At 33.7% G+C, this 13,460-nt stretch overlaps 1 protein-coding gene across 3 annotated transcripts in view; it reads left to right on the top strand.

Annotated features, from left to right (window-relative positions):
• Pex3 (peroxisomal biogenesis factor 3) overlaps window positions 1–13,460 on the top strand; it is a 47,808-nt gene that overhangs the window by 30,531 nt on the left and 3,817 nt on the right. For 2 of the 3 annotated variants that reach the window (XM_074072918.1, XM_020163639.2), the window contains exons 4-10: window positions 2,244–2,287; window positions 3,583–3,725; window positions 4,023–4,089; window positions 4,192–4,246; window positions 4,808–4,976; window positions 6,478–6,548; window positions 10,488–10,610. In XM_074072918.1, coding sequence (XP_073929019.1) covers window positions 2,244–2,287; window positions 3,583–3,725; window positions 4,023–4,089; window positions 4,192–4,246; window positions 4,808–4,976; window positions 6,478–6,548; window positions 10,488–10,610 — 672 coding nt within the window. The remainder of the gene's footprint in view (window positions 1–2,243; window positions 2,288–3,582; window positions 3,726–4,022; window positions 4,090–4,191; window positions 4,247–4,807; window positions 4,977–6,477; window positions 6,549–10,487; window positions 10,611–13,460) is intronic. The other variant, XM_020163640.2, reaches the window with a different exon arrangement.

Raw genomic sequence — 13,460 nt, 5'->3', positions numbered from 1 at the left:
ATAAATATGGTACTCATTTGCAGAGTACTTACATAGCATGTGTAAGGCCCTGGATTTGATCTCCAGCAACACACACACACACACACACACACACACACACACATTAAATAAATATGGCATTCCAGCCTGAAGCATGAACGTTAGAGCAGATTAAGGCCGTAGCCTGGGTGTGGTGGCTCACACCTGTAATCCAGCACTTAGAATGCTGAGGCAGGAGAATATCAAGTCTGAGTCCAGCATGAACCACATAGTCTCAAAAACAACAAAAAAGTCTGCAGGGCTACGGCCATAGGGGTGCTCTACTTGATATATCTTCTGAGCCTGCCCCATCTAGGGAGAGCTGATTAAAGCTATAGAGTCTGTCGTTGTCAGAGAAAGATGAGAAACTAGTAATGTCCCAAATTTTCTTATTTAAGTACAAATTTATATCTAAATCTAATAATAAACAACAGCAGAGTATATTTTGTCTTTGTGGTTTTTTATTTTATAGTCATTTATTTTTGTTGTGTTTTGTAAGAATATTTGTCAGTGACAAATTAGAAAGAAAAAGCACTCATTACATCCACGTAATACAGCTGTATAGTCAAGTACTATGTTCAACTTAAAATACTTCTTAAAAGATTACTATTATACATATATTACCACAGAATAATCTCCATTATATATTGCTATATTATTTTAAAGTAAATAAAAATTGTGTAATCTCTTACCATTTATTTAAGGAGTAGCTATGAGTATGTTGAATAATACATATTTTTGCTTATATAAACAGTGGAAATTTAAAGCATATTTTTAGTAGTCACCTATGAATATGGAAGAATATAAAGGGGATAGAAGCATACTTTTTTAATATTCTGTGTTGTATAAATTTGACCTTGAAACTATATAAATGCTTTACATAATTAGAAGACTATAATGATTAAGACTATATGGAATATATATATATATGGAAATTTGAGTTCATACTTATATATACTCCTCTGACACACAGAATTGAAAAAACAAAACTTGAAGTATTATTATTGCCATTTTAAAGCTACCATACACGGAGTGAGAAATGAAACAACTTAATTATATTGGTTTCACTGACTTCTAGTATGGGCAAAATCAATGAAATTTAAGTTAAAAACCCTGTGATCCTAATTTTGGACTGATACTATCAGTGTGAACTTTTGGCGTATTTTATCTTAAATATTTGTACATATAAATACATATTTACCAGATTTTTCCCTGTCTCTCTTTGCCAACTTTATTAGTCAGCCTCCTCTTACTATAACAAAATACCTAAGATAATTTATAAAGACAAAAGTGTTATTTTCATTCACAGTTTTGGACGTTCCAGTCCAAAATCAGGTAGAACTGTTGCATTGGGTCTCTTGGTGGTACTGTCAGATGGTAATGGCAGAAAGCCCATGGTGGAGCAAACTGTTCATCTCAAGATCAAGAAGCAAAAAAAGAGTAATACTGTGTGGGTTAGCATCCTACAATCCCCTTTGAGGACACAACCCCAGTAACCTTAGGACTTCTCTCTCGGCCCCACCTCCTAAAGATTCTACCACCTCTCAACAGGGCTACCTAAGGTACCAAGCCTTTAATATATAAAGCTGGGGGTATGGGGACGACACTGAATCATACCATAGCATCAGCTTAGTCCTCTGAAAAGGATTAGAAATAATGACCTACCCAATAGCAATAAACACCCTTAATGAAAGGTCTCTGGCATTTCCCACAAAAGGGAAGCTATCAAAGACTGATGGGACAATGTCAGAAATATTCAGGAAACAATCAAAATAGCCCTCCAGTGGTCAAAGCTGGGCACTGTGAACATCAATTGGGATAATAGTGCAGTGTATTATGTATCAAACACACATGTAAAGCCATGTGTTTGTAAAACAAGACAAACATTACTTACCTTTGAATGGTTACAGGATCCTCTTCAATATTTGTAAAATGGCTAATAAGGGAAAGAAAACATTTTTTTGTGATTTCCTTTATGGTTTTCTAGTACATGTATGTATACAAATGTTCAGAAAGAGGGAAAAAGACTGGAAAAATACATACAAATGCAAGTGGTCTCAATCATTGGTTACTTGAATTATAATTTTTTATTTTGTGGACTTTGTTTTCTCCAGTATTCCTGGATTTTTCATTTTAAAAAATTAAATATGTATCTATATAGTTCAAAGCCTGTTAGCTTATCTAGATTACTATTTTCATATCTTTCTGATTTTTTTTTCCTTTAGGCCTTCAAACAAGCTAGAAATATGGGAGGATCTAAAGATAATAAGTAAGCCTACATATTCTGGGTGACAGTACATCCTTAAATTATTTATAAAGGGAAATGTTTATACCTTATGTGAATGACTCTTCTTACCTGCTTCATAAAGTTTTCAGGATTAAATATAATATTACCCATAAAACAAGTAGATCAATATCTAGTCATAGAAAATACTCAGCGAATGTTGTTGGTGGTTACTCTTATTGTTATTATTGTTCTTCTGATAATAATATGAAAAATTGTCCTATATTACATATGTCTATGTTAGGTACTGATATCTGTAACATATTTGAAACAAAGTTTGTATACCAATCCATATCTTTACTCTGATATGCTGTGTGCAAACTTTCCCTAGAGCCTTTATGTCTGTCTCTGTCTCAAACCTTCATACTAGTAATTATTTCTGTTTTCCCATACATTCAACTAATTCTTATCAACTAAATGATGCTTAAGTCTTGCACACTTGAAAATGAATTAAACTTCTCTAGTATCCTATATTTCCTTTCAGCTATTGTACTTTCACATTCCCAGTGATCAAAAATTTCTACATTCCCTTTCTTCACTTCTTCACTCCCACTTATTCTTTGGCACAGTATAGCCTGGCTTCTTTGCTTCCATCTAAACCCAAGCAAACTTCACAAGCATCAGTGATAACTTTTGTATTTCTAAATCCACTGGCACGTTTTCCTGCTACTAGACCTCTTGGCAGCAGTCTCAACCTCTGCCCTCTCCTCTGTCTTGAATACTCTGTGCTCTGCTGCAAAGCCTAGTCATCTGGGTTTTCTGTATGGTTCCATACCTTCCTATAGCCCATTGCTGGACTTCTGCTCCTTAGCCCACCACTGAAGACTAGAGTTCTTCTGTGCTCAGCCCTCTTCTCTGAACTCTAAGCTACTCCCTAGACAATTCAGACTTCTGAGGCTGTAACTCCATCCTTCCTTGTTTTCTGGTTTTGTTCTGTTTTTTTGTTTTTGTGATTTTTGGGATGTTCACACAGTAGATACACACACTACCACTGCGTTAATCCTCAGCCCCTTTGTTTACCTTTCTAAGATTGTAACATATAACGTTTTCATCCAACACACTTTTATTGGTATCATCAATTAAGAGATGATACCTAAGTTATTCTAAACAAATTGTAATGACATAGAGTATGAAGTATTTTGAATTGATATATTTTTGTACTTGATTTAGTTACAAATACATTTTTCAGAGTCATCCTATAAAAAAATATGAATGGAACCATTCATAGGAATGGTTCGTGATTTTACAAATTTGTTAGTGTTTTATTAACAATAGTAAAGGTCTCTTTCTCTCTGAAGGTTTCACAAGAAGTATCGTGGCTGTATACAGTACTTGTATGCTGGTGGTTCTTTTGAGAGTCCAATTAAACATAATTGGTGGATATATTTATCTGGATAATGCAGCAGTTGGCAAAAATGGCTCTGTAAGTTTAATAGACTGGAATATATGTTGCCCTTTCTCTCAGGAGGTTCCAAATTTAAGTGAGTTTCATTTATTTTGGTAAGTTTCTGTAGAATAAATGCCTTTATATTTCATGAGATTATAAACCTTTTAGCATTATGAATATTTTTCATCTTTTGGAAGTAGACTTTTAGTACATAAAGAATATTTTTCCTATCATTGCAGAGCCTAAAAATCTTAGCTCAGATTATATTGAAAATATTATTTCTTCACTAATTTAAAAAGCTAAACAATTTAACCTTATGTCTGTTTTTTGTAGACAGTTCTTGCTCCCCCAGATGTCCAACAACAATATTTATCAAGTATTCAGCACCTCCTTGGAGATGGTAATATGCTAATTTATGACCTGTGCACTTAGTTCATTTATTTGTATCACTGAGGAATTTCTTAAGTGAACATGGCTTTTAATCCTGTTTTTCCTTTAATAGGCCTGACAGAATTGATCACTGTCATTAAACAAGCTGTGCAGAAGATTTTAGGAAGGTAAGGCAATTTCTTTGACTTTTCTGACTTCCTGATTCTGGTGAATAAAAAGAAAATTAGAATTGTTCTAGTGAAGGGGACTGTTTGACAAATGGTGCTTTGTAAAATTCTTTGTAATCTAATACAAATATCAACCTGGGTAGTATTTCTAGAATACCCTTCCTTCATCAGTGTCAACCTTTTGATACTGGGGAGAAAGTTATAGTATTTCATTATTTATTGATTGATTTCCAAACAAATCAGAATTATTTGGGTTAAGAGATTTAAAACCTCCTTTAAAATCTGCCTCTGAGGCTTTTAAATCCCAGCTATAATAATAATATGTATGGTTCCAATTGGAATTTTCTTATGAAATCTGCAGCAGAGTTTTTCTTAGCTCTGTAATGCCCTTCCCTGGTGACTGGTTTCTCAGCTCATTCTAGTCCAGCAACAGTTTCAGGTTTGACCAGATGAAGCAGGATTGCAGATAAGTAGCCTGTTAAGAAAACTGTGCTGCCTAGATGTGCTGCCTAGTTTCAGTCTATCTCGATTCTATTCTTTTTTTTTTTTTTCTGTTTCTAGTGTTTCTCTTAAACATTCTTTGTCCCTTTTGGACTTGGAGCAAAAGCTGAAAGAAATCAGAGCCCTCGTTGAGCAGCATCAATCTTCTGCTTGGATTAATAAGGATGGATCCAAATCTTTATTATGTCATTATATGATGCCAGATGAAGAGACTCCATTAGCAGTTCAGGTGCTTAACTCATAACCATTCAAACCAGTTGTTCTGTGTTTCTAAATTTGTTACTCTTGAAATTTAGATTTCTGACTGTCTTTAAAATTCGTGCTTAAAGGATATGTATTTCAATAATTTAAATAAGATCTTGTTAATTTAGAAAAAAACGTAAATACAACTGGCTTCCAGGTAAAATCATTTACAATTTTAGATATTTAGCAAGTTTTTATTGAGTAGTTTGTGTCAGACACTGACACATGCTGGGGCTATAAGATAAGGAAGTCACACTCACGCGCTTGGGGCCTCACTTTAATGTGAGTAGCGCTGTTGTGTAAGAGCAAGTCACAGAACCTGGGACAGAATCGTGTTGGGGCAAGAACCTGAAGAGCTGTGCATGCCAGGGCAGGAGTCTGAACTTCTATTTGTAGGCATAGATTTTACTACACTCGCATTTGCTTTTAAAAATAAATATGAGCAGTAGGAAAATGACCTGAAGGAAGTTATAGTCATCCAGTTGAGAAACAAAGAAGGCCGAACCTAGTGATTATCAATTCTGGTGTTGCTACATGCTGGTGTCTCCAAAGCCTTTGTTATATAAGTTATTCATTGATTAAGAGCAATAAAAATGCCAAAGATTACAGATAATGTAGCTCACTTTTACATTAGAATTTTTTCATTTATAAGCTGAATTAAACTCATTCTTTGTCATTGGGAGAGAACTGGTCTCCCTTAACAACCCAAGAAGCCTTTGAACAGAGAGGCCTCTATGCCATACTTTGCAGGGAAGCCCGGTTGACTACAATTCCATGTTTTTATTGCCTGCAGGTTTGGCCTTCCCTTAGAGACTCCAAAGAGGCATTTTGGGTGCTGAGAGATACTACATTCATGAGTAGGCAAAAGAAAAAGAAAAAAGTTGCAACACATTTAAGGCAGTCCTGTGACTTGAAGGATGGAGACTAAACTGAACAAGGAGGACAGATGGGACAGAATTAATGAAAGAAACCATAAAAAATAGGATCTCAAGGAAATGTAGTAAGAAAATTTGAACTATGAAACATTTTCCAAATTTTAAGATTCAATAGTAGAACTAAAAAGAAAATGATTCAAAGGAATGATTAAGAGAGGAATGACAGACCACATCTTACACCTGAAACTTCAGATTGAAAGGACACACAGACTACTAGATTGATGAAAAAGACATGCACACATACATATATCCTGAAAGAAAAAAAGACAGATCTCTACATTCTTAAAACCAATTTTTTTCTTTGTCTATATATGCTAGAATTCTATCAAATAAGCAAAGACCTTACAACATATACTTTGATTTACATTTTAAATACTATTTACCTGTGTGCATTACCTTCACAGGCTTTTTTTTAGTTTGATACTTTTTGATTGTTGATAGAGCATAAACTTTTAGGTTTCCTGAACTCTTGAGTTTCTGCATGTGATTAATTTCTTCATGAGCCCAGGGCTAATATTTGAAACTCTAAAATATGGCACTTTAATTTTATAGGCCTGTGGTCTTTCTCCCAGAGACATTACCACAATTAAACTTCTTAATGAAACAAGAGACATGTTGGAAAGGTATGTAGACTACATGTAACAAGGAAAATGTGTTTACATTTAGATGTACTTGCGTCCATTTTTTAGTGTTTCTTGAACAACATACTCAACATATTAACTGTGTTAAAATTGAATTTTGGATCTATCCTCCTGCCTCAAGAAGGATTTCCTGCCTAAAGTGAAGGGAAGCAGGAATTTTTTTAAAAAGATTCCCAACCTACTTCCCAAGATCTTCATATATTAGCTGAGGAGTTGGAAGGTAGTTAATATTTATATTTTTTAAAAAGCTCTCTATGGTAATTCTAGTATATGCTATGTATACTTGTAAATGGTCAACAACCAGCTCTGCAAAAAAAAAAAAAGTAAAATTAAATTAAAACACCAGAAACTGAAACTCAGGCTCCCAGCTTGAAGTCATTGAATGACTTCATGACCCCGTTTGGGTTGGTGGGAACAGCTGCTCTTGCGAGCCACCACTAGGCGGCTCCAGCCAGACCTCAAGTGTGCACACTCACGTGCACACACTTGTGTATGGACATGTGCTCAGGCTCCAGCTGAAGAACTACTTGCCCACCCTAAACCTGTTAGGATAGACTTTGTGTTGTTGTTTATTTGTTTGAGACTGGCTTGCTATATAGCCCAGGCTGGCCTCGAATTCATAATCCTCCTGCCCAAGCCTCTCGAGTGCTGGGATTAGAGGTATGCACCACCACACCCAGCTCCTAAAATCTTAGAGTGATAAAAATTTCACTTCTTCTCAACTGTTACTATTTTGAAGCACCCAAAAGAGAGGCAGTGTTTAAAAAACACTAGACTACATATATTTGAAGACCACATGACTTACATTTAAGGTTGCCTTTTTTGTTCATTTGCTGTTTAACTTTGGCTATGCCACTTAAACTCTTTGAGGTAACTTTATAATTAAAAAATGTAAGTAGTACTAACAGTCCTATCTACTATTTTAAGTGATAAAAATATCAAAATCCCTTTTTAATCAAACACACTGTATACCTTCTTGGGATAATGTAAGACCGTTTCCTCTCGTTCTGTTTTCTGAGGAAATGATATCTGCTTCCAATAATCTCCCATGATCTGGAAGGCAGTCAGCACTTTTCAGTTAACTAAGCTCTGAGTCCAGTGTCAGAATTCATCAGGTTCTAGTCCTTTGTTTTCTATGGTAGCCATCTCTTTTCTTTTTCTATTCAGATTTTTACCAGATCACTCCAGAGCTGAGATCATCAGTGATCTTTTCAAATCCATGGAATACTTAGTGCTCATCCATTTGTCCTTCTCTGGTAGTTGGCACTATTCATGAAGACTTTCTTTTTTTCTTCATTTACTTTTTTCCTTTATTGTTGTGATGGGTGGGAGTACATTGTGGCATTTACACAGGTTCTTACAATGTATCAAATATATCATATATGAATTCATCTCCTCAACCATTCTCCTTAAATCCTTTTCTCACATAGCTTCTATAACAATATAACAGCCTACTTTCTTTCTTAATTCTCAGGTCATTTCTTCTTAGGGTCTTCTAACTCTATCTCTCCTTTAAACATTTGTGTATCCCAGGGAATTGCTCTGTTTTATCCTCAGCTCTCCCAAGCAATTGTATATACTCTCACTGCTTTCTCCTATCTGTATACTAATGATTCCCAAATTTACTGCCCTAGACCTCTATAAGGGGTAATTCTGATATGACTCCTATGTGCTAGTAAATGCATAACAAGCAGCTGTGCAGAAAGGAACTGGTCAGGGTTTAAATTTCCACATCTCAATAATAGGAATAATTTATTCATTTGCCTCATTGAATTATTCATCAAATATTTCTTGACCATCTTTGGTATGTTACTATTTTAGATACTAGGTCTTCACCCCTCCTGGGACTTATATTTTAATGGAAGAAAAACAATAAATTAAAAAATTTAATATAATCTAACTTTATTGATGAAACAAGCCAGTTAAGAGGGTAGAGAGTTGCTGGGCACCTGTGGCTCCTAGCTACTCAAGGAGGATCATTGTTTGAGGGCAACCCAGGCAAAAACTTTGTGAGACTTCAGATTAACAGAAAAAGCTGGGTGTGACCACCACACCTCTTGTCCCAGCTATTGTAGGAAGCATAAATAGGAGAGGATTTTGTTGTAGAGTGACCCAGGCAAAAAAGCAAGACCCTATCTCAAAAAATAACCTGAGCAAAAAGGGCTGAGAGCATGACTCAAGTGTTAGAATACCTGCCTAGCAAGTACAAAACCCTGAGTTTAAACCCCAGTACTGCCAAAAACAAACAAACAAAAAAAGCTAGAGAGTGAACAGGGATGCTGTTTTTGATAGGTTAATCAGAAAAGGCCTCTCTGAGAAGATGTTATTTGAGCAGAAACGTGAATGCACTGTGAACGTGAACTTACAATCAGGAAGAATGCAGTTTGAAGTACAAGTGTAGAGATCCTAATGTTGGGCTTGATCAAGGGACAGCAAGGCAGCCAGTGCTGCTGGAGCACAGTGATGGGGAGACGAGGTTGGAGAAATGGGCAGAGCCTAGTGTGTGGTGGGCCTTGTGATCCTTGGTAAGGCACTCATATGTGTGTGGTTTGTGATCTCTTTTTATTTTTTCATTTTTGTCATTACTTATTTAGTGTTAGAAATTTTTGTGGTTTGTCTCTTCAGTTATTTTTCTTAGACTATGTGTAGAGCAATAAGGTAATACCAATAAATTACATGTAAACTTTGCAGGAATTTGTTTTTAATTCATTATTTGGAAAAGTCAAAAAGTGGAAACAATGGAGATGCCTATTAACTAGTAAATGGATAAATAAAATATATATTTATATGATATAATCATATCTGGCAATACAAAGGAACAAACTATTGATACATGCTGCAGCATTGATCAGCCTTGAAAACATTAGATTAAGTGAAAGAAGCCAGACCCAAAAGACCACATAGTGTATCACTCTACTTCTGTGAAATGACCAGAAAACTACAGAGACAGGAAGTAGATTAGTGGTTACCTGCAGTCAGGAGTGGGACAATGATTGTCTGAATGGTGCATAAAAGGTGAAGAAAATGTTCTGAATCGAAATTCAATGATATTTTCACAATGAGGTAAATTTACTAGAAATCATTGACTTGTACATTTAAAAAGGGCGAATTTTATGAAATCTAAGATCTTACTTAATAAGTTATTAAGATGCTTTTTAGAAGCGAAAACTAAGGAGAAAGGTAGATAAACACACACACACTCTATGATTTAAAAAACTGAACTTTGCTATGTATTTCCTAACTTTCATACCACTCTTGTATATTATTCTTGATACCATAGTTTTTATAAGGTACTACCGTAATATAAGAAAAGGAGTCTGAACTTTAGAATTAAAAAGGCTTGGGTTGAGTTGGTGACATGGTTCCAGTGATAGAGTGCTTGCCTAGCATGTGTGAGGCTCTGGGTTTAATACCTAGTACCTCAAAAAATAAATAAAATGGCTTGGGCTCAAGTTTGAGCTCCCCAACTTTACTAATTACAAATCTTTGAGCATGTTTCTTCATCTCTCAAGTATCTTTCTCATTTGTTCATTCTACTAATATTTTCTGGGATATCCTGATGCAGTATGTAAATTTTTTTTAAATCTGTCACTGTTAGGGGTTTCAAGAGGTTCCTCAGGAGAGGTAATACTAGTATTGATTTTTTAAAAAAAAATACATTGTACAAAATGCTGACCAATGTAAGAAAATGTAGGGATATGGATGAATATCCTCATTGTGGTGTGCTAAATAATAAGCTCATTTCATGCTTAATTTTGAAAAAGTGGCTCCTTAATACATTTTTACAGTGTTTTAAGCTGTGAAAACTAGATTATAACTAGAAATGTTGTTAGCTTTCAAAGTTAGTCACATTACTATTGAACTTGTTTTCTTTTTCATTGGTAATCTAAAAAATAACATACACTTCTTATTTTTATGTAGTCCAGATTTTAGTACAGTTTTGAATACCTGTTTAAACAGAGGTTTCAGTAGGCTTCTTGACAACATGGCTGAATTCTTTAGACCTACTGAGCAGGACCTCCAACATGGTAACTCCATGAATAGGTAAGATAATGTATAAAAATAGTATCATTAACTAATAAATACTCTTCAAAAATAGGATTTTAGATGTGTATTGTTGTTGTTCCTGATGAAAAGAAACCCTAGATAATAAATTTGAGTGCCTCAGTTTTCAACAAATAAAGCTCTTTTAAACCAATGACTTACTCATTAGCAGGAGTTCCTTCTGAATTCAGTATTAAAATTTCATTTTTTCCAAGACTTTGCCACAATATGTAGTACTTAAGTTGCAAAACTGCCTTTCCATTAAGCCAAATTCCAATTCTTATTCTTTTAAACTCTTTAGAATATAAAACTGATAATATACTTAAATTTTGATGTGTTCTACATTATTCCAGTTTTGCAAGCTCTTGTTGGCTTACATAGTTCAGTCCTGTGGTCATTATAATAACTAGGCAATCTTGTGTGTATTCTCTTTAGGTGAATTACCTCCTTATAGTTATAACATATTAGAATTATCTTGTTATAATTATCTCTAAAAATACCTAAATATATTTTTGTCTTTATAGGATTGGAAATACTTAGTTGGTTCAAGTAGTAATGTTTGCTAGTCATAATTATTAATAAGTAATGGACTTGTTGCCAGAGGTAGCTTGGGGTTTTATTATATCTTTATCACCTCAAAATGAACACCTTTAATCTTATAATAGAAGCTCCACCCTTTGAGGACCTTTGTTTTGTAGCTTTTTATGTAACACTCAGAAAATAATGGTTACTAAATCAATGTAAGTCAATGACTGGCTATAAACTAATTAAACTTTGAGTAAACAGTGACTTATATACAATGTGTATGTATAATTTTCAGTTTCTTAAATACATATGGCAAGACATTTTGGACCCTTTATTGTGCAGAAAAGAATAATTTGCTATTAACATTGAGCACTTTGAAGCTATTTGAATATGACCCTAAAATCTTTTTACCAGCTCTTTTAAGTTTTATAAAAACAAATTCTGTTCAAGACCAATCATATATACTGCCTAAAATAAGGTACTTCAGTTATTAAAATTTCACTATAATCAGTATCTAGGAAGTTAATAGTTATTTTCCCAGTGGTAATAAAAATTGAAATAGTTGTTTTAATGTGAACAAATGTTTGATCTTATGTACCTAAGAATTATAAGTTATATTACAATTGCATCAGCCCTGGATAGACTGCCTTTTCTGAGCTCCTATAGTACTTATGGTTTGATTTTCATGTGCAACCTACCCATGCCACTTTCAACTGAAGTTTTATTCCTCAGTTACATCTTGAATCTTCTCTCAAAGTCATTCGCTATCTTATGCCCTTTCATATCTCTTTACACACATTAGGTACTCATTAGATATTTCCCACCTAAGTTTTTCTGTTTTGTATCAATAGCCAACTTCATGTTCCATATTCAACACTTTTAGAAACAGTTCCATCATAATTCCTGTCATCACTATTATTTGGTATGTTGTGGAAGTTCTAGTTATCATAAGTCAAGAAAAAAGATTTTCAACTATTGGCAAAGATATAAAATATTATTATTGATGTTTACTACAACTGATAATCCAGACCACTGAAAATGATATAAACCAATAAAGACTTAGGTCTTATATGTAGATGCTGTATATATTATATATGTATATATTATTATATATAATGAATATTTATAAATCAAAAGTTTTTCTATCACCAGTAATAATCCAATACAAAATATAATGGATAAAGATAAAACCTAAAAGAAAAACTTACAGACTTAAAGTATGGATATAGATGGAAAAATACTAAGTGGAATGGAATCCAGAAATACATAGCAACCATATTTGCAGCCAGTATTTTTCTGTGTGCTGGTATGATAAGTATTTTTTCAGAGCATTGCTCATAGAATTCTTGAAATAACTTTAGAAAATAAGTGCTGATATTTTCCAAGTGAGAAGAATATGACAAAAATTAAATAACTTCAAGTCAAAAAGCTAGGAATTGGTAAAGCCACGTGTTCAATAACTTCTATTTAATATCAGAGCTTAGAATTTTAATTATTCTACAGCACTATGACTAATTAGGGTTTATTTTAAGAATGCAAGGAGGACTAACACATTAGGAAAGTTATTACAGTAAACTGTAGCATTAATAAATTAGCAGGTCAAAAAGCATCATCTTCAGTATTGCTGAAAACATATTCAGTAAGACAACATTTACTATTGACAAACCTCTTATACATGAAAATCATTTTATAAAATACAATAATATTTGAACTCTAAGGTAAATATACTTATTGGTGGTAAAACACCAGAATAATTTCTACTAAGCTCAGAAACAATATTCATTCAAAATGTCCCTATTGATATATTTGCTCAGCATCATTTTTTTTTATCCTTATTAACATAGTAAGGATAAGACTTGATGAGTTTTGAAGACAAATTCTAAGAAAGTCACTGATATTTTTCTATATTTATCTTGAAAACAGATGACTTATTGAATGTTATTATTCTAATAAACCTAATCAACTCTTGATTTTCTAAGTTAAATTCATGCTATCTTTAAAATGGTATCAGTTTTGGAAAAGGAGAGAAAACTATTGTTATATAAAGGTGACATAATTTTATACTTAGAAACCCAAGAGAAGCAACTAAAAATTGTAAAATTAACCTCCTAAAATTATCAATAAATCTAGTCAAAGAACTATCAAACCCCACTTTTGGACTGCAGAGTGGTTGCTTTGTTGATATTAAACTTGACAAATGACAGTAAAGGTGATCTGGACACATAATGGTCTGAGAATTAAGAGACATACAGGCATACGCTACAATAAGATACCATTTTCACTTGCCAGACATCCAGAGGCTGAAGAAAATGACAGTGCTCCAGT

The sequence above is a fragment of the Castor canadensis genome, chromosome 1, assembly GCF_047511655.1.
Source record: "Castor canadensis chromosome 1, mCasCan1.hap1v2, whole genome shotgun sequence".
In the NCBI taxonomy this organism is placed as follows: Eukaryota; Metazoa; Chordata; class Mammalia; order Rodentia; family Castoridae; genus Castor; species Castor canadensis.
This window is presented reverse-complemented; position numbering and strand designations above follow the sequence as displayed.